Source organism: Lineus longissimus, chromosome 10 (assembly GCF_910592395.1).
Source record: "Lineus longissimus chromosome 10, tnLinLong1.2, whole genome shotgun sequence".
NCBI classification, from domain to species: Eukaryota; Metazoa; Nemertea; class Pilidiophora; order Heteronemertea; family Lineidae; genus Lineus; species Lineus longissimus.
The window spans coordinates 13,693,711-13,714,234 of record NC_088317.1 but is presented as its reverse complement, the minus strand read 5'-3'; the positions used below and the strand labels follow the sequence as shown (position 1 = coordinate 13,714,234).

General features: G+C 41.3%; 2 protein-coding genes across 2 annotated transcripts; one reads left to right on the top strand and one right to left on the bottom strand.

The window, feature by feature from the left end:
- Positions 1-139: 139 nt before the first annotated feature.
- Positions 140-7,753, top strand: LOC135494362 (E3 ubiquitin-protein ligase CCNB1IP1-like). Its single transcript, XM_064782280.1, has 9 exons — positions 140-208; positions 1,364-1,379; positions 2,039-2,098; positions 3,233-3,378; positions 3,746-3,860; positions 4,768-4,901; positions 5,525-5,660; positions 6,434-6,550; positions 7,596-7,753. Exons 1-9 carry the CDS (start codon positions 140-142, stop codon positions 7,751-7,753), a joined length of 951 nt encoding a protein of 316 aa, XP_064638350.1.
- Positions 7,754-9,570: 1,817 nt separating this feature from the next.
- On the bottom strand, positions 9,571-20,336 carry LOC135494672 (COP9 signalosome complex subunit 6-like). The gene is made up of 8 exons (XM_064782870.1): positions 20,134-20,336; positions 16,847-16,978; positions 16,377-16,465; positions 15,199-15,261; positions 13,737-13,784; positions 12,582-12,890; positions 10,433-10,501; positions 9,571-10,138 (listed from the first exon to the last, which is right to left on the bottom strand). Exons 1-8 carry the CDS (start codon positions 20,288-20,290, stop codon positions 10,067-10,069), a joined length of 939 nt encoding a protein of 312 aa, XP_064638940.1. The 5' UTR covers positions 20,291-20,336; the 3' UTR covers positions 9,571-10,066.
- Positions 20,337-20,524: the final 188 nt, after the last annotated feature.

Sequence of the window (20,524 nt, the reverse complement as noted above, 5' to 3'; positions counted from 1 at the left end):
GCCAAAAGGTTCTATGGCTAACCCTATTCAACCGGTTCCCCTCCTTGAAGAAGCATTTGTCATGGATTCTGCAATCAAGCCACTTTTTTAAGTGGTGTAAATTTTATTTTCTCCCTGCAGTTGCAGTTGAGTTAAAACCATGTCAAACGACTGTGATCTTTTCTGCAATCGACCAAAATGCCGTAAGCGATTAGAAAATTATGCTTGGGTAAGTTAACTGCTGATCATCCTGACATTATTTGTGATTTTCATTACACTCCCCCCTCGATATTTTTGTACACGTGGTAGGAGTATAGCAAAAACCTGATCTCAGGATGACTGCTGATTTGAATACCCCGGTACCGTGAAGTGGGGTGAAATTGTCCCATCTCTAAAAAAACTTATTTGGGTCAAACTATGTACGTTTAGCGCATTGACGATTGAGTTATTTACAGTGATTCAGTTGAAATAAAAGACTTATGGTTCAAGCTGCAGGGTGAAAAATGTTTGGACGATTTCATTCACCCCACTTTCAGCTTCTCTCACCCCATAGGTACTCAACTCCTGCTGTAAAGTCAGCACAACTCTTGCAATACAATACATCTGATTATACTACAGGAAGTGTTCCTGAACATGTATTTTCAAAAGTGGATTGCCAGAATGGAAAAACCATTTGAGAAAGGCTACCAAGTACAGTAGAACCTCCCTTAGCGGACACCTCCTTATTAAGGACAACCTCTCTATTAAGGACACTAGTTTTGGTCCCAAATTGGCAGTTTCTATTCAATTTGACTTCTCTAATCAGGACACCTCTCTATTTATTAAGGACAGCACTTGCCAGTCCCGGAGGTGTCCTTAATATAGAGAGGTTCTACTGACAGTACTGTAACTTTATGTCCGTAAAGTGCCTGACAATGTCAAACACCACTAATTTCGTTTCTGACAAATCTCAGTATTTTTCCTACATTTTCCTAAATCAATAATAAAGGAAAAGGGTTGTCGGGCAGAGTGTACTGGGAAAAGGAAATCAAACAAGGTTTTTTAGTTGAACAAGGATAAATATCAACCAACTGTCATCCTGACTCTCGTGTGTTTTCGTCACCACTATCGGGTGAGTGATTTGGCGATCTTAAAACATTGCGGGTCGAGATGGTCAACTGTTAGTGAGAGTCTCTGATATACTAAATTACTACACTTCTATAAGGTTAGAGGTGTTTAAATTATCAGACATGTTAGAGGGGCTTGTGGATTGAGATGGACTTATGTCAGAAATATCTTATAAAGACATAAAAATTGAAGGCTTGCTTAGATAATTTTTTCCTAGACGTTGTGTAGCCTTATTGGCAGTGTAATAGTCCATGTCATTTTATCTTTTCTTCATCAGGTGACCTCTTGTTCGCGTATCCTTTATAAGAGATGGAATGCCTCCATGTAGGTTCTGGGCATAAGAGACAAGACCACCATTGATTTTTTAAGCCTTTTAGCAGCTTAATGTCAATGTTTGACCGCGTCGCATCAAATACTGCGTGGGGTTGTGAATCTGAAATTTTGATATAATATTCCGGACAGTCGGGCAAGTAAATGGTGAAAAGTAAACTGGTAGTTGACCACGGAAATTTTTTGACAATCGACAAATTGGACAGACATTGATTGATATTTCCACTCTTTTCAGCCAACTGGCAGAAAAATCTCAAAACACGGAATACCCCTATTGCCAAATTAGCAAAATTCAAAATTAACTGTAGACTTGCCACACCAATTATCTTTTCAATACCTCTCCAAATATGCACTTGACAGTTAAAAACATACTCACGTCTAATTGATAGGTCTGGAACCTCTAACCTATGAATATTCAATGGTGGTCTTGTCTCATAAGGAGTTCGGCAGAGGGCCAAAGGCCTAGAAATGGTTGAGCTCGTAGGAATTCACATACTGCGCACCAATCTGGATTTTCCACACCAAAGGGACAGGTCGAATCCTATGAGCCAAGGACTTGGATTTTCAGTAATTGGCTGAATTTACTCAGACCTGTCAGATAAATTCCTTAACGAGTCTTCAGATATATTTTGTGACAAGGATGGAGCAAATGAATTCAACAGTAATCTGACCTGTCCTGCATGTGAGTCTCAATATTATCTTATCATGCACTAGTAGTGCCTTACAGTGGTGAAAAAGACAAAAGTTTTACAGTCCTACCAGCTCAAGATTCTTATCGCATTTTGCATCTAAATTACTACGTCAATGCTGTAGCTGAATTGGACATCAATGAAAATGCTCCTGCAACTGTTGTACCTTTGCACGAGCGGTCAGAGCTATTTATCAAAACTCGCACTACCTGGTGGAGGGACTAAGATGATGTTAAACATGAATTATGCCAAAAAAACTAATGGGCAAGAAAAACAAAGCCTCTAAAAGCCCTAATTTTACGTCCACGAAAACTCGAAAACGCCAACTTAAGGTAATGCCAACTTAAGTTAACGGCAAGTTAAGTTAACGCCAACTTAAGTTAACGCCAACTTAAGTTAACGCCAACTAAAGTTAACGCCAACTAAAGTTAACACCAAGTTCAGTTAACACCAAGTTCAGTTAACACCAAGTTCAGTTAACACCAAGTTCAGTTAACACCAAGTTCAGTTAACACCAAGTTCAGTTAACACCAAGTTCAGTTAACACCAAGTTCAGTTAACACCAAGTTCAGTTAACACCAAGTTCAGTTAACACCAAGTTCAGTTAACACCAAGTTCAGTTAACACCAAGTTCAGTTAACACCAAGTTCAGTTAAAGGGTTACTCGTGTCAAATTTCACCATATAATGTTTTAGCTGTTTTTAAAAATATGACTACGTCACTTTCTCATAAATCGGTAAGGTTTTCGAATCGAAATGCACATTTTCTAGAAATTGATGGTTTAACTCCGCCCGGATGGCACGGTTCGATCCCGTTTTCGTTGATGACGTCACAACATGAACATTTTCGCGGTCGCAGTGGTTTACATTCAGCAATTTTATAATAAATCTAATTAAAAATGGAAAATTTGAGCTTTACATTTGTGATCAACAATTAAAAACGGACGTATTTCTGCAAAGTTGTAAATCATATCATAGTATCACTTTAAAGCCAAGTTAAGCTAACATCAGTGTTTGGGACAAATCTCATTTGGAAAAACTTAGCCCAGCTGATCACATAAAATAATAACTCGTTATTCATTTGAGCTCAATGTATTGCATTGTCGGTACCTGTCGATTTCATTCCAGGTAAGACAGACTTATCAGGGAAGTTTGACGTGGTCAGAATTGACCTGCATCCACCCGAGCAATATAAATCCATGATCCTCGCCGGTCAGAAGCCTGATGTCATCATGGAGGCGTGTTCAAGAGCACTGTCATTCTGGTCTTATCAGGTACGGTACCAGTGTAAAATGCCAAATTTTCGCATGTTCTATAAGAATTCTTGCTTACGAAAATTTGTGAAAAGAAATTATTGCGGTGGATGCCTTCTTGTTTTTTTGAGAGAAAAAAATTTCTTCACCTCATGCAAAAAATTGGTGGTTCAGAGTTAGGTCGAACTTTCTTGCCACACAAATCAACCTTGTCCCTTGTGCTTTTGAGGGTAGCGTTTGAAAAATCTCTTGCAATTTTCAGTTCTGTCACAGTACCGATCAAACGGCCAAATGGATCCACTGTCATTTATTAGCAGATCATGCTCATCTTACTTGTATCTCCTGTTTTTCTGCCATATTCCTGATAAGGCTTTGTTGTGTTTGACAGGCATGCCAAGAGAAGATGTACCATGAGTATAGAGCCAAGAGTGCCAAAGATAAGCTGGACCAGCTGGAGACTTACTGCGAACAGATGGTCTCAAAGTGCCAGGCAGAAATCAAGTGTATCCTTGGCTTTCAGTTTAACATTAGCTAATATGTAGCATCATATTGATAGTCTAACCATGGTCCCAATTTTGGGTATCATGGCCTCGAAACCACACACAGGCCCCTGAAGCCTAGTTAGCAGGATTATCGGGCTAAACAATGGAATAAGCCAGTTCACATACCTCCTTTCCTGGCTTATCCCATTGTTTAGCCCGATAATCCCGCTAACTAGTCTTCAGGGGCCTGTACTTGAACCTGTATCAGCCCTCGGGCTATGCCCTCTAGCTGATACAGGTTCTATGGCCATGATACTGGGACTGATACGGCTGCTCAATATGATAACGTCTAATAACCTACCCATTTTAATTACCAGCACAGTTAATTTTGTCACACCTTTTATTATTTGTATCTATCACCTTGCTGGAAGAAATAGTATATTCATTATTGTGAAAGCAATTGTGATACTCTGCCTATGAGCTCGATTTATTAGTACTAGCATGTGCACTTGACTTAGTATTGACTCGCCACTGACAACACTCACTGCAGAGGCACTCGGCATGATTGCTTTGGTTGCGTGCGGACGCTTTGGCACAGACCCCTCCCCCTGTACACACCTTGTTCACTCTGGCACCAACCCCCCTCCCCCTCGGTACGTACATGTACTTTATGGACGGCCCCCAGGTTCCAGTTCTTACCTGTAGAACCTCTCTAATAAAGGACACCATTGGGACTGACAAGTGCTGTCCTTAATAGAGAGGTGTCCTGATTAGAGAGGTCAGATTGAATGGAAACTGCCATTTTGGGACCAAAACTAGTGTCCTTTATTGAGAGGTTGTCCTTAATAGAGAGGTGTCCGCTAAGGGAGGTTCCACTGTATTTCTAACTTGCGATACCAATCTATTGTAATCCTTAACTTAGCCTAAGCATTGAATGACAACATCAAGTCAATGAAGAACCAGCATGTTTCCTTACTGCAAGATATTGAAGAGGAAAAGAAAATAACGCATGAATTTGCTGAGAAGTTGAGTGAAAAGAGTCGGCAGTACCAGAAGCTGCAGGTAAAATATGAAACATTGCCATCAGTCTGATCACAAGAGTTCAGTTCATAAATTGATCAGTTCTTCAGAAGGGGATTGGCCAACCTCCTTGCGTATGATCGAATATTAACGCTGCTTTGGAGAATGGGGATCTTCGCAGTTTTTCTTTCTACATACAGAAAAAGATACTCGACTTAGTGTAAACAATGAAATTACTAAAATAATTTGTGCTTGATAGAATGATTTTAGGTAAAATTTTCCCTGTAAAACCCTTCACTTAAAGGGGGACTATAAGCAAGAGCAGCGGGGTTAAATTGACCATCTTTGGGTGACTAATAGGCAGAGAGACGGCACCGGGTCATGTTTGATTCAGCACTATAAAACATATTCCTCGTATAAGCATGAATAGTTTTGTTGTACTGTGAGATGGGAGAGACCCCTATTGGTTACTTTGTGTAACCTTTACTTGCCTACCTAGCTGATGCCTATAGTGTCCCTTTAATCTATTAAGGTTACAGGTTTTAGCCTACTGTACCCAGCGTGGGCCAGTTGGTCTACTCTTGACCACTTCCATTCATCACTGACCCTTGGGGCTGACTGCTATAATGTGGTGACGCGACAGAATGTGACCATGTCTTTTTCAGACGATGTATGACAACTTGAGAAGAAAGAGCATGACACCGATCCTTCCAACGGGCGATGAACCGTTAAAAAGTCGTCAACCACAGGACGGTCAACCGAGGAAGGTTCATCAAAATCTCGATTATGGTCTTGATCATGGCAAGTCGATTTCAAATTCACTCGGCATGCATGATTTGATTTGTGAGCTACAGGGGTGGGAGGAGGGTGGTTCTTGAGGGCAAAATATTGTAGCCTCTGAATCAATTTACATGTACCTACTGGAATTTCAAAGCTGAGCCCAAGTTGCCAAATAGGCCCGATTTTAAGTCACATGAAGTCACTGTTGGTGTTACATGAGGTCAAGTGCTTGACCAAGTGATAATATTTGGCAGTGACTGTCCTCCATCTTGCCTGAATTAAAACACATTGGAGATATCGAGAACATTCTATTCTGCTCAGGCTAGACTGGCTCAGTGTTGTTGTCTCCAGTGAGCTCATTATGTCCCTCGTGCCTTTTCATTCCTGGCTCTTTGAGCGTGATATAGGAAGGTTCGAAGTCAAGCATGGCATCTACGGTTGCCAAAGATTGTTCTGATGGGGGGGGGGGACTTTGGCCATAGAAGCACTATCTCTAATTTTGCTCCACTCAGTTATTTACTACGACACACACTGTTCATCATACCCAGGTACACAATCATGTTGGGGGCATATACAGTGAAACCTCCCTTAGCGGACACCTCTTTATTAAGGACACTACTTTTGGTCCCAAATTTTTAATTCAATTTGACCTCTCTAATCAAGACACCTCACTATTAAGGACAGCACTTGTCAGTCCCGAGGGTGTCCTTTTGCAGTGTCCTCACTGTTTTTACAGTGCCCTCACTGTTCTCACACTGCCGGGTACACTTACTCAGGTTTCTTCCATGTTTCAGGTAGGATGGTCCCACGGCTAGGATATGGCGATGGTGAGGTACCTCATATGATGCAGGTCCGAGGGCGGGACAGGAGATACTCACCATCGAGAGACCCGCGCTTCTCACCACCAGAAAGTAAGGAGCACAATGCCTTTTTTTAAAGCTTAGGCTCTGTGTGTGTTTATTAGCAGGATTTGACCAGACAGTATTTGGCCTGCTAGTGCTGGGTACGGACCACAAGAGCACTGAAGATGCATTCGAGAGGCTGGGCCTGGATTTTTAAATATGTATGCTCTCTATTTTAATCAGAAGAATGATATACATACTGCCGAGTGCCCAGTGCTTATGTAGTATACATGTACATGTTGGTAAAAAAACGTGCTGTGCAGAATATAAGAGTATCATATACAGTAGAACCTCTCTATTAAGGACACCCTCGGGACTGACAAGTTCTGTCCTTAATAGAGAGGTGTCCTGATGAGTGAGGTCAAGTTGAATGGAAACAACCTATTTGGGACCAAAACTAGTGTCCTTAATGGAGAGGTTGTCCTTAAAAGAGAGGTGTCCGCTAAGGGAGGTTCCACTGTACATGTATGTACACTGGCAAATTCCATAACACAGTGGAACCTCCCTTAACAGACACCTCTCTATTATGGACAACCCCTCAATTAAGGACACACAGTTTGATCCCAAATTGGTTCTTTCCATTCAATTTGACGTCTCTAATCAGGTCACCTCTCTATTAAGGACACAACTTGTTAGTCCTGAGGGTGTCCTTTAATAATAGAGAGGCAGTACAGCAGTGGCATAAGTATAGTGACTCTCAGCTAGTGAGGGTCAAAAAGACACAGATTATGAGCAAGCTATGTGTTGGTAAGTTTCAGGGCAATACAGTGGAACCTCCCTTAGCGGACACCTCTCTATTAAGGACAACTCCTCTATTAAGGACACTAGTTTTGGTCCCAAATTGGTTGTTTCCATTCAATTTGACCTCTCTGAATCTGATCAGGACACCTCTCTATTAAGGACAGCACTTGTCAGTCCTGAGGGTGTCCTTAATAGAGAGGTTCTACTGTACTTTCATTGACCCCTTCAGTGAACTCCTTTACTGTATTAAACAGTGTGTGAAGTTTTTGAATGGCTCATCTTAGTATCTTGATAGTTTTTTTTCCACTCGCAGGGGACTTTGTCCTCAGGCCAATTCTCACGCCGGGAGGAAGCAGTCGTCAAGAACAAGAGAAAGTAGCGGCCCGATTCCAGATAGATCTCAGCCGAAGTTCTTCTAGTCTTGCTCAAGATCAAATGAAGCGGATGTCACAGCAAGGGCGACGACATTGACGCTGGGAATGAGCATGAACGGAAAGTGGCAGTTTGGAAAATGGCTCGACTGAGTCAATGCTGGACCAATATAAGTTGAAGAAAATATATATGCAAGCTGGCCGATTTTTTTGATAATCTTCTCTAGCTTAAAGGGGTACACCGTTTGTAATTACTTGTGGTCCAGTTAAATAGAAGTCCACTAATACACAATGCCGTAGTGCAGTTATTGTGAATACAAATTTGTTTAAACTTGGTATTCATAGTATTGTATCAGTCTACACAATGAAAATGTTGAAATTTATATTTAGTGCGTATTTCTACAATTGGACATTTTAAAATTCAATTACAAATTCAAAATTTGGAATGAACGATGTAGGCCTTTGAGCTGGGTTATTGTCTATCTTGTTGTGAAGTTGAACCTTTCTTATGAGACATCAATCGAAGGTTCTATCGGTTAGTTATCTGTTGAGATGATGGTGATGTATATATATCCTGCATTTTTGATTTAATATTTTTCTGATGCTGGACATTTTCATTTTTTGCTTGCCTCTTATATTTTTGACTGCAAGAAGAAGTTATTTTAGCACAGTTTTGGCAGGAAACAATTCATGTATGTCAGGGCAAAGCTGTGAATGGATGGACGCATATGAGGTACAGTGGAACCTCCCTCAGCGGACACCTCTCTATTAAGGACAACCTCTCTATTAATGACAACCTCTCTATTAAGGACAACCTCTCTATTAAGGACAACCTTTGCCACCATGCACCGCCACTGGTAGTATCAAACTAAGTCTGATCTCTGATAAGGATTTTCGCCAGTGTTGCAAAGCAGTTTTCGACATGGTATTGTTAATTTCAGGAACGCCAATGTTTATACCCCCTACTGGTGCATATCTCATGCCTATGTTGTCCCTTTATAACACAGCTTTTCATTTCCTAGCATTGCCAGTAGTGATGTTTGTTTGTAGTTTTAAGTTGTTGATTTGATCATTTCTATGATTGGCGGTACATGTATGAAAATAAGCTTGGAAAATAATTGTTTTTGATTTTATAATAAATTGTTTTTAATTTTATGATACAAGTTTTCATATTCGAATCTTCTTCTTCCTAGCGTTCAATTTACTATCTATGGCTATACTACACAACCAGGCCTATGTCTCTTATAAACCTGGCTGTCGTCTCTTGTTCCTCCCTTGATCCCCAGAGCTTGGTCTCCACTGAAGCACCGTATATGGCATTTCGTATTTACTGGTGGATCGGGAAAATAGAAATACAGTTTACACAATGCAGTAGTGCATCTATAATGCATGCAAATTTGCTGAAACTTGGTATTTGTAAATCTGTCTATGCAAGTTGAACTTTATATTCAGTCCTTACTTGTATTTATGCAACATTTGTAAAAAAAATCTAATTCAATTGAAAATCAAACGGCTACTTTGTTTAAACAGTTTCCAGTTCAACAACTAGAAATATTAAAGCACTGGTGGGGGCGCGAAAGTGGCACCTCTCTCTTTCTGCCAATCTCAAAATGGCGGACTTCGAAGAACGCATTTTGTTGTCCTTTGGGTCACAGTCCAGTGAGCAGTCATCCATAAAGTGTGTATGCCTTGAGGGGAAGGGATCCAAAATGAGCGTTCAGGGCCAGGGGGAGGGAGGACTGGAAATGCCCTCTTTGATGCGTACTGACTTTATGGATGGGTCGTCATATGAAGACCTTCCCTCTTTGTCCCAAAGGGCGATGGTTCCATCATGTAGATAACAGGGAAATCATTTAGACACGGACATCTAAACAGCATCCAGGAACTTCAAGAAAAAGCCCCACCTCGGTATTTGTTTTTGATTATTTATTCCTTTTAGAAGATATTTACAAAACCAAGCCTTCAGCACATTAAGCATTTGAACACAACCAAAGTTGCCACTTTCCCTGGGTAAATGAACGTTGTTATTTCTATGGACAAAACCCACAAACATGTTTTCATGAACTGAAATGATTGAGATTCCACGACAGCCATTTTATTACGCTCTTTGAAAGATCGGTTTGGATTAGGATATAATCTTTTGGTTGACAGTATCATCGAGTTGATGATATCATCAATTTGTGTGTGATAAGCCATGGCATCATGGCTCAGTAAGAACAGTGTCAATGACAATGCACAACAAAGTCAACTGAAATTGAAAACTTTCGTCAAAGACGATAGCTTTGAATGTTTTCAGAGAGGGACATTGTCTTTTCAGTTATTTCAATAACACTGTCCCAACATTCAACTTCGTAAACAACACGCAGTCGTATCAAGAATTGTGCGTCCACCTTTTTATACCAACATGCTGCATTTAGAAGAACAGTCCTCTCATCCTCCTTCCCATGCCTTGCCGGTCATATAACACGTTAAACTTGTTGACAAACTGAAAAGAGGATGATACCATTTTTACAAGGGTTGAAAGTTTCTTCATGAAGCCTAAGAATGCAACACCAGACCCAAAGTTCAAGGCAGGTGTTGCCATCTACACAGGCAAAAATATCCATCACAGAACATAACAAGAAAACAATTATTGGCTGTTTTATAATTTAAAAGAGTATACTAGTAGTTGAAGCATTTTTTAACCCTCTAGATCCTGGAACAATTTTGGTGATGCAACACTTTATATTCTGTACAACCAAAGAAAGCCAGATTTGGTTTATCATTACTGCAACTTTACCTGATTTATAGTATTGCATCCATTGGTCAACGTCCCAAGGTATGTCATCAAACTCACATCATTACATTGCTGCAAATATAAGAAATTATGTGAATCGTAAGGAAGCCAGGAAGTTCTGGACCGACGAGACATCACTCCAGACGAATCTGTGTGAAACTGATCATGACCTGACGCGAACTACCCATTTTGACGATGCATCCACATAGCAGATATGATATCTGCATGATCAACCAAACGCTGATGAAGAACATGTGAATCATGAGATTACATGAGTTGGAATTCGAAAATCTTGCCAACTTGAGACATTTTGGTACAAGGGCGTTTTGACTGGACACTTCTGTGTCAATATCACAGCATTAGACGTTCAAGGAATTGGCCAGCCAGAAGAGTTTTTATTAGCTCACCTCTTAGCAGAGGTGAGCTTATCCCATACCGTGGCGTCCGTCGTCCGTCGTCGTCGTCGTCGTCGTCGTCGTCGTCGTCGTCCGTCGTCCGTTAGCAGGGCACGTTTCGTAACTGTTAGAGCTATTGAGTTGAAACTTGGTACACATGTACCCTTATGTAATGACACCTTGGAGACCAAGTTTCGGTCCGATTTGTTTCATGGTTTGGCCACCAGGGGGCCAAACGTTAAAAGTGAAAATATGCAATATCTCCCTTAATAGTAGTCGGGAAATTTTGAAAAAAATATGGTAGGTACTTCTAGCAAAGGTGCATCATATGTCCTCCGGGTTTTTGATTTGACCTCCTTTTCAAGGTCACAGAGGTCAAATGGTGTAAATTGGCCGTTAGGATGTAACGATGGCACGTTTCTAAACTGCAATGACTATTGATACCAAATTTGGTACACATTTACCCCTTAGTCAGGTGATCTCAGGGACCGAAGTTTGGTCCAATATGATTCGCCACTTGACCACCAGGGGGCAAAATCCAAAAACCTTAAAAATGTGATTATTCCTTAACTTCTTGCCCGATTGCCACCAATTTGATATCATGGGTACATCTAACCACCATACAGTATATGTCACACAGGTTTTTAATTTGACCTTCTTGTCAAGGTCACAGAGGTCAAATGGCGTAAATTCGCTGTCAGGCCGTAACTATGGCACGTTTCTTAACTGCAATGACTATTGATCACAAATTAAGTACACATGTACCCCTTGGTCAGGTGATCTCAGGTACCGAAGTTTGGTGCGATCTGATTTGCCGTTTGGCCTCCAGGGAGGGGGCCAAATCGTAAATTCTTCAAAATGCCATTATTCCTAGTAATGACTTGCCCGATTGGCACCAATTTTATATCATAGGTACATCTAATTCTAACAACCATTCAATGTGTCACCCGGGTCTTCTTTGATTTGACCTACTTTTCAAGGTCACAGAGGTCGAATGTACTGTAAATTAGCCATTTTGGGGAAATTGTAATTGCTTGGACCTACATCAAACCTAACACTACATGACACAATACCATGCTTTTTATCCATCTTTCCTCCACATGAGGTGAGCACAATGGCCCTGGCCATTTCATGTTTGTTGAACAGCAGCTTCCATGCTTTTGAGGGAAATGTTGGCAGTATTATCCCTGGCTTTCGATTTGAACGCGTCAGGCCTTCTGGCATTTTGTCACATTATTTTTGCACATGACAATTTTGTTGTTACAATGTAGATACTTTTTGAAAATTCATATCTTTACAGCTTCAATGAGTTGAAAGGCACTTTAAAGGGCTTTTAGAGTCATCCGGGTGTACTGAATGACATGGTTTTAAAGACTTTTTTGAAAGTAATGACCCCTATCAGATACTGTTTTAGACCTGTCAGGCTGAAGTATTCAACAGTCAGGGAAGGCACTGATTGGTCAGCTTATTAATTTTTCATATCAAGGCATAACGACAACATAACGGCGATCGATGATCCAGGCTCTTAAAGTACCTAAAGTGTTGACTGTTCAAGGGACATTATCTGTGATAAATCAGCTGCAGTTCCTTAACATCAAATGGTACTGATGAGTGCTATACAAATGATTGATTTCTGTGGAGACCGGGGTAAAAGTAATAATATGATATCCCAAAAGCGCTTGGATCAGGCAAACATAGAAATGTGCTATATAAGAACTCAATGTTATCATTATTATATAAGCCACGCATACACTTACTGTATAAAAGTCTTCCTTAAATCTATCAGTATTAAGCACAGGTAAGCGATGACACAAGCTGTATGCCTCGCGGAGAATTTCATGATTTTTCGGCACTGTTCCAGCATCCACAGCCTTCAGGTAGTCGAGTATAAGCTTGACCCGGTTGTGTAACATTTTGATGGCGCTGTGCTGGGCAGAGAGGTGATCTGCCACGGTTGAGCTATCGTTATTGTCTGCGTTAGACACCCGTGCCACATGGTCAACTCCGATTCTCTCCGCTTCCTCTGCTGCCAGCGTGTACTGGAGTTCTACAAACAACATGGTCGCCTGGAAGAGAGAACACCATCATCATCATTACCACTATACCAGTGTCGTAACCCCATCAGATTTTTCCAGAGGTATGGAGTCTGCTGTAGAGGTTTCCTCGTGACGTCACGTCGTTCTGACGGCCACCTGCCAATGCATTTCCTTTACTTTGTGACCACGTGTGACGGCCAATATGGCAATGCAAACAATTGGCAAAGTCATAATATGACGTCAGTGAAGAACCTGTATAGGCTACTGTCCACATATGCAGGATATTTTACTTGCCCTGGCATAGACACTCACGAACAAGGGACCACGGCTTTTAGTCTCATCCGACAGACCCTCGAGTATTTCATACGTTAATGTACGAATTGTAAAGAGCCAGGAATTATAGTTCCTTGAAAGCCATGCCGGTTAATCCAGAAATACAATCCTGGGTTCTCCCTGGGATCGAACCTGGGCCCTATTGCGTGGTAGCCAGCAGTGTTAGTCTCCACAGAAAAATTTCTGTGTTTTGGATTATTTTAACATCCGTCAAGGAACAGGAACAATTCACTGTACATTCTAATTCCCACTGCTGACAGGATGTCCTCTATAGGGGGACGGAGGATAAATCCTCTCCCTCAAATAATACAAGCGGAACGTCCCGAAAAATAGAAAAAAAGTTTGTTTTACAATCTATTTTGACAAGAAAATTTTTTTTCCAATTTTTTTCCCCCTCAAAATAAATCCTAGCAGAAACCCAACTACACCATATTCTTTGCCCAACACAACACCTCTCAACAGTGCAAAGCCAATAGACAGTTGCCGACAGTGACTGAGAAAATACCGGTAGGAAAGAAACGGCATATATCATATGAATCTTACCTCTCCATTGACAAGGTCAATCACAGAATCAAATATGCTGATGGGAAGCTGGAAAAGAGACGATACTTCAGGTCAATCTCGGCTAAACGGCAAATATCCATCGTATGATACATCTCCTACGAGGGACATCCATACCCATTTAAATAGTTGGATTTCTCCCTTAACAACATTGTGCTCACAGGTTCCTCAAATCACCTGAGGGGCATAATACCGTCCAAAGAAAATTAAAATTATTCAGTGAAGGTTCAATTTTCGTTACTCTTGGTGATTATCCTTCCCAACATGCCCAATCAAATCACCTGAGGGGCAAAAAACCGTCCAAAGAAAATTAAAATTATTCAGTGAAGGTTCAATTTTCGTCATTCTTGGTGAGTATCCTTCCCAACATGCCCAAACAAATCACCTGAGGGGCATAAAACCGTCCAAAGAAAATTAAAATTATTCAGTGAAGGTTCAATTTTCGTTAATCTTGGTGAGTATCCTTCACAACATGCCCAATCAAATCACCTGAGGGGCAAAAAACCGTCCAAAGAAAATTAAAATTATTCACTGAAGGTTCAATTTTCGTTACTCTTGGTGAGTATCCTTCCCAACATGCCCAAACAAATCACCTGAGGGGAAAAAACCGTCCAAAGAAAATTAAAATTATTCAGTGAAGGTTCAATTTTCGTTAATCTTGGTGATTATCCTTCCCAACATGCCCAAACAAATCACCTGAGGGGAAAAAAACCGTCCAAAGAAAATTAAAATTATTCACTGAAGGTTCAATTTTCGTTACTCTTGGTGAGTATCCTTCCCAACATGCCCAAACAAATCACCTGAGGGGAAAAAAACCGTCCAAAGAAAATTAAAATTATTCACTGAAGGTTCAATTTTCGTTACTCTTGGTGATTATCCTTCACAACATGCCCAATCAAATCACCTGAGGGGCAAAAAACCGTCCAACGAAAATTAAAATTATTCAGTGAAGGTTCAATTTTCGTTAATCTTGGTGATTATCCTTCCCAACATGCTGAGGGGCAACAAACCGTCCAAAGAAAATTAAAATTATTCAGTGAAGGTTCAATTTTCGTTACTCTTGGTGATTATCCTTCCCATCATGCCCAATGCAGCGCTATATTTGTTCCTCTTCGTGACCTCACAGTTGAAAATCACCAGCGGACACTGGTATCAACCTCGAGTCCTTTTTCACTGCTTACAATTCTAATGTCATCAACAGACAGCTGATGTTCACACACACAAAGGGAGGTTGTTGCCAAAGGGGTGACTGATATGCTCAGCTCATGGGCATTCTGGTCACACTCAGCAATAAAGACATTCCTCGTAAGAGCTCAAATAGTGCTACTGTACTGAGAGATAACAGAGTCACCTATTGGTATCTCTGGGTATCTTTTACTCTTAATCTGGCCATCCTGGCCTGGTTCCTGCCTCTAGTCTCTCAGTAAAGAGTTACTTTACTTACGTCTGTACATCTAGCAATTGGATTCATTTTTAGGAAAATCGGACTCTCATTTATCTGGCTGATCTGAGAAGAAAAAATACAATTACAAGTCAAAATCAGTGTACATGCATTTACATTTTGTACTGGCACAATTCACACAACAAAAAGGACTTGTTATCTCTTCACATCAGTCTGAGAACACTCTAATGAGTCAAGACACAAGTGTGTCCGAGGAAAATCTGTCAGTGGTGCAGTGGAAACATTGGGGCTTGTCACCTCTGAGGTCCCGGTTCAATTCTTGGTTGGTCCAAGTACAGTGATAGAGAGGGTGACTTTCTTCGACAGCATATGTTTCCTTCATGGTCTCCGTTTTTCTCCTACTTGCATTACAATCGCCCAATATTGCCTAGAGCTCAAATTTCACAGTTGACAGCAAATGCTGTTACAAGGACCGAATGTATCACACAAGACTGGAATGCTTTCGCTGTAGTCGTTTTATCTCTTTTGTCTCGTTTTATCTCTTTTTTCTCTTCCTCCGTACGACCCCTGGTAAGGTACATCACTAACTGACCTCCGTGCAGATTCGATTGGTCACAACACCACTGAATTCAATCAACACATTCAGACAGTGTTATCATCAATAATTACATGTACAGTATAACCTCATTATACCCCCAACTCTTGAGCCCTCAGCTCGAGGTATGACTCATCCAGGTATCTTCTAGTGCATAGTTTTATAATGCACGGCATTATACACTATGAGAACCTATCACTGTTGTGCACAAGAAGAGCAAACGATAAAGTGACCTGTTTACCTCGAGCTTACCCCAGGTGGGGGTTTAAAGACACCCTTGGGACCAACAAATCTTGTCTCCTATGAAGTTGAGAGAGGTATCCCGATCAAATTCAATGTTAATGACCAATTTGGGACCAAACGCGGTGTCCTTCAAAGAGAAGGTGTCCTTACATGTAAAAGATTGTATGTACAGTGGAACCTCCCTTAGCGGACACCTCTCAAGGAAAACCTCTCCAAAAGGACACTAGTTTTGGTCCCAAATTGGTAGTGTTTCAATTCAATTTGACCTCTCTATTCAGGACACCTCTCTATTAAGGACAGCACTTGTCAGTCCTGAGGGTGTCCTTAATAGAGAGGTTCTACTGTTGTGAAAGAGAAGTGTTCGCAGAGGGACACGCCATACCTGCTTGTGAACTTTAATGTCTGCTTCATTTGGTGCCTCTCCCGTTGTATACCAACCAAGGAAATCCATCTCACTGAATACTTGTTTGACTGCAATTAGACAAATTAAAGCGAGTCAGACTTACCATGTACGGTAGCATTATTTTGAAAGTAAATTTAAAACTTATGAGCTGACTATTACATTTGTACGATGTACATCCTGAGGAAATCAGAGATTAATGTTCGCTTTTCCGGCCCTGTACACAAACCCCTGAGACATTCGCCCTCATTTGGTGAAGTGCCAGCGCAGAAGTAAGTGCGCCCAATCAGAGCGGCGCTTACATTTGTGTCTAGGAATTTCAAAAACGATATCCAAACTCGCATTCATTCTCCGGCGCAGTGGATAGTAGTGACAGTAGTCCTACACAATTCTTGAATGTTATCCAGACTTTTGACCTGGTGGACACTGTTTAGGATGACCGACATACTTACATTGTTCTTCCTTCATGTTGTAATATTCCCTGTCGATGACAAGGTCAGCCTCAACTTCTACGAAACTCAATTCAAAAGAATTCATGATCTCGATATTACGACCTTTTTGCTTGCCAATCAGGGCACCGATTACTGAAATGAACCACAAAGTACACTGAAATGGTGGAATGATATTGATATTGATGAGACCTACCTAAAGGTCTTTGAAAGCACATTTCGGATGATTTATTCAGAAAAGGTATATAGGAGGGATATATCCGAAATGTGCTTTCAAAGACCTATAGGCCTAAACGTGTTTTTTTCTGTTTATCTGTTCTTTTTATTTCGAGCACTGCTAATGCCACAAGTACCACGGCGCGAGATAAAACGAGATTGCAAGAAACGCCGTCCCTAAGATCTGTAAGCCAGGCAAAAAGAAGCTGGGTGCTGTTTGTCAAGTGTATGGCACCCAGGGTGCTTATTGTCCAGTCGATCTCGAACCTGGGTACCATTTGTCGGCACCCAGAAGTATTAAGGTAGCAGGAAGGGTTGGGCGTTTGTGGTTTCTGAGTCTGAGGGGGTTGGTGTCTGTTGACTGTGCTTTAAGAGAGACTAGGCATGGCGCCAGTCTCTCTTAAAGCACAGTCAACAGGCATTTGGTCTCAGTATTTGGGTTTTGATTGCCATGACTGTACCCCTGTAAAAGTCCGAGGAGGAGAAGTTTGGAATGATGAAAGCATTGAAGAAGAAGAAATGTTATTATTGAGGAAAGCAAAATTTATTATGAGACTAGAAGGCAGTGTCCTGACTTGATTGTTTTGAAAATGGCGGTCTGAACACATTAAAAGGTGGAACATGGCATTTTATCGACTTTGAAGTGTTCCGCAGTTAAAGGGAGACTATAGGCAGCAGCTAGGTAGGCAAGATAAAGTCATACAAATTTGCCAATAGGGGTCAGTCATATCTCTAGGCATGGCGCCAGTCTCTCTTAAAGCACAGTCAACAGGCGTTTGGTCTTAGTATTTGGGTAAGTACAGAATCAAGGCAGCTCAGAGAGCAATGATTGAACGATGCTGTGGACAAGTCCAAGGATACTGCATCAGTCACGACCAACTTCTCATCAGAAAGCGTCACCACCAGCATATTCAATGTTCAATTCCAACCTGTACCAGTCCAATGCACGCCTGTCATGGTCAGCAGTGGTCAGCTTAGCGCGATATGGAACATTCTTCCGAAACTCAAGCGAGGGAAGTCTGCTCATTAGCCTATCTCGCGCACTGCTCCTTCTTGTCAAACATCGTAGTGAAATCGTGGTACAGTGGGGCGTCCTCGAGGATTGCAGCTGGTCGGACAGACGTGAGGTGGAATGTGGGCGGCTGCACTTCTTCGTTGATGTGCGATGGCAGATAGCACAGTTGTTGCGTTGCATGACAGCTGAAAGTGAATGTGATATCATAGAACTGAGGCGTTTGCAATGAGACTATAGGTGAAGTAGAAGGAAGGAGTGAAATGGGCCATCTTCCAGTGACTAATATACAGAGTAAGGGCACTGGGTGTTGTTAGATTCAGCATTGAATGTATTCCTTGTACAAGCGTGAATAGTGTGGACATACAGTGAGAGGTGAGAGACCCCTATTGACTACTTCTTGTAACTTTATCTTGGATAGTGCCCCTTTATCAAGACTGAAACCCACTGTGCGGGGCTAAGAAATTACCTTTATAATCCTAGTTGGATAACCACTGTGTAGATGATTTGAAGAGTGCTCTGTGGATGTGTGCCTGTAATGTCAATGAAAGTATGATGAGGTGATGACGATAGTGGAATGACGAAATATTGGAAAGAGATCTATTCCTAGAAGAACATATGTCCTGTTTTGACTAGGTGGCGCATTTTAGAATCAGCAGTGAGCACTGTGTGTAACATGGTGGAGGCAGCGGAGATAATAACTCTGTCGAAAGTATTGTTATAGGGCCTTCCCTAGGCCCATGGGGTTAAATTTACAATCCACGATTGAAAAGACGTAGTTTGATCGCATTCAACTATAAATACATTGAACAGTTGTGTTCCTTTAGTCAACCGATGACCTTTTGTTGGGCCATGATCGGGGATTGTAAACTGTAAATGTATTATGGACTGGGAGACGGGGGAAACACAAGTGAAACTGAAATAGACCAAAACAAGTGATTTTGGGGCTTTGGTTTAGACGCATGCCCCACATGCGCCATGCGGGATTATACGGTTCATGTGAACTTGTTGACATCTACATGATCTAGTGCTGTTATTGGTCATGGTACATGGTAGGCCTAATCATCATGGCTATATGTTTCAGGAAAAGCTCGGAGTAAAATGAACTGCCGATGAATAATGATGTTGTTCATGTTTACCATGTTTGCTAGTACATAGCCATAGGGTATGCACTGGCCAGTGCACTTTCTGCACGTCGTCATGGTCATGTAGCCTACGTGATACCTTGCATATTTTGTTTTTTGAATGCGCATGCTTTTTGGGCAAAATCACTTGTACCAACACTAATGAATAATGTCTTCTTATCCCTATGACTCCATACACAGTGAGGGCATTGTCCCATTCCCATCAAATGGTAACTTATTGTACCGTATTAGGGTGGAAGTTGGGGAGCAGACACCTACCGTTGCACGCCTGTCATAATCAGTAGTGATGAGCTTAGCGCGATATGGAACATTCTTCAGAAACTCAAGCGAGGGAAGTCTGCTCATTAGCATATCTCGCGCACTGCTCCTTCTTGTCAAACATCGTAGTGAAATCGTAATGGAAAACGTCTGGCTTTGCGCCAGACGTTGAGACTAATAAGTGAAGAACTAACAGGTAAAGAACTTCTACTTGCGCGAGACTGCTCTGATAAAATTATCATTGCAGAGACTACGGTGACGTACACATATATTTTTTACAATCAAAAATGCCCTCAAAAGACGAAATGGAATGATTATTTTATTGATATTTCCTACTATATACCTTCCAATTATCACTTTATACAAATAGATCGGCGTTAGGTCGCATGCTTTTCTTTCCTGGTGACACTATAAAGCAAAATAGTTGCAACCCCGTAAATGCGCTATAAGTCCAATAATAAGTGACGGTGACCCGTTATAAATGTTTCGCCAGCTTCGCTTTTTTGCCGCTACGCGGCGTGTTGGGCCCTTGCGTCCAGGACGACATCCACCCTTTCAGCCCCAGTGCCAGTATGGAAAGCACTACATGTAGATACAGCTGTAATAGTACATAAAAGTGTCCGACAATAGGGACACATCCGGAAATAGGCATCACGTACCTTGCATTGGTTTTCCTTCCTGAGCCCTCACTCTTGTCCAGTGTTCTGAGACGTTCATGATCACCAAAGGATGCAGGGACACTGTCACGGTAGAACTTGTCCCTGCTACTGCCATTACATTTGACTGGCCCGCATCAACGTCCATATTTGAGGCCATATTTAACAAAAATATTAAGTGTCAAATAATTCGGACATCTACAACGGATATACTGAGTTAGCAATGAATTCTCATGTGCGGTAAGCTCATTATTAAATATGGTGCCTCGTCCCTCATTTACAATAAAAGTATATTTTCATTAATTTAAAAAAATTCAATTTATTTCATGTAGCTGTTATCAATATATTGATGACGAATAAAGACAGGTAAATGAAATAAGTATGACTCGAGCAA

Excerpts from the sequence above, each read along its gene's own strand:
- LOC135494362 (XM_064782280.1), top strand. The coding sequence starts at position 140 with ATGTCAAACGACTGTGATCTTTTCTGCAATCGACCAAAATGCCGTAAG. Across the intron at positions 2,099-3,232 it reads TAATCTGACCTGTCCTGCAT|GTAAGACAGACTTATCAGGG; the intron begins GTGAGTCTCAAT and ends ATTTCATTCCAG. Across the intron at positions 3,861-4,767 it reads GTGCCAGGCAGAAATCAAGT|CATTGAATGACAACATCAAG; the intron begins GTATCCTTGGCT and ends ACTTAGCCTAAG.
- LOC135494672 (XM_064782870.1), bottom strand. The coding sequence starts at position 20,290 with ATGGCCTCAAATATGGACGTTGATGCGGGCCAGTCAAATGTAATGGCA. Across the intron at positions 13,785-15,198 it reads CAATTGCTAGATGTACAGAC|CTTCCCATCAGCATATTTGA; the intron begins GTAAGTAAAGTA and ends TCTCTTTTCCAG. Across the intron at positions 12,891-13,736 it reads TTGACCTTGTCAATGGAGAG|GCGACCATGTTGTTTGTAGA; the intron begins GTAAGATTCATA and ends TCTCTCTTCCAG.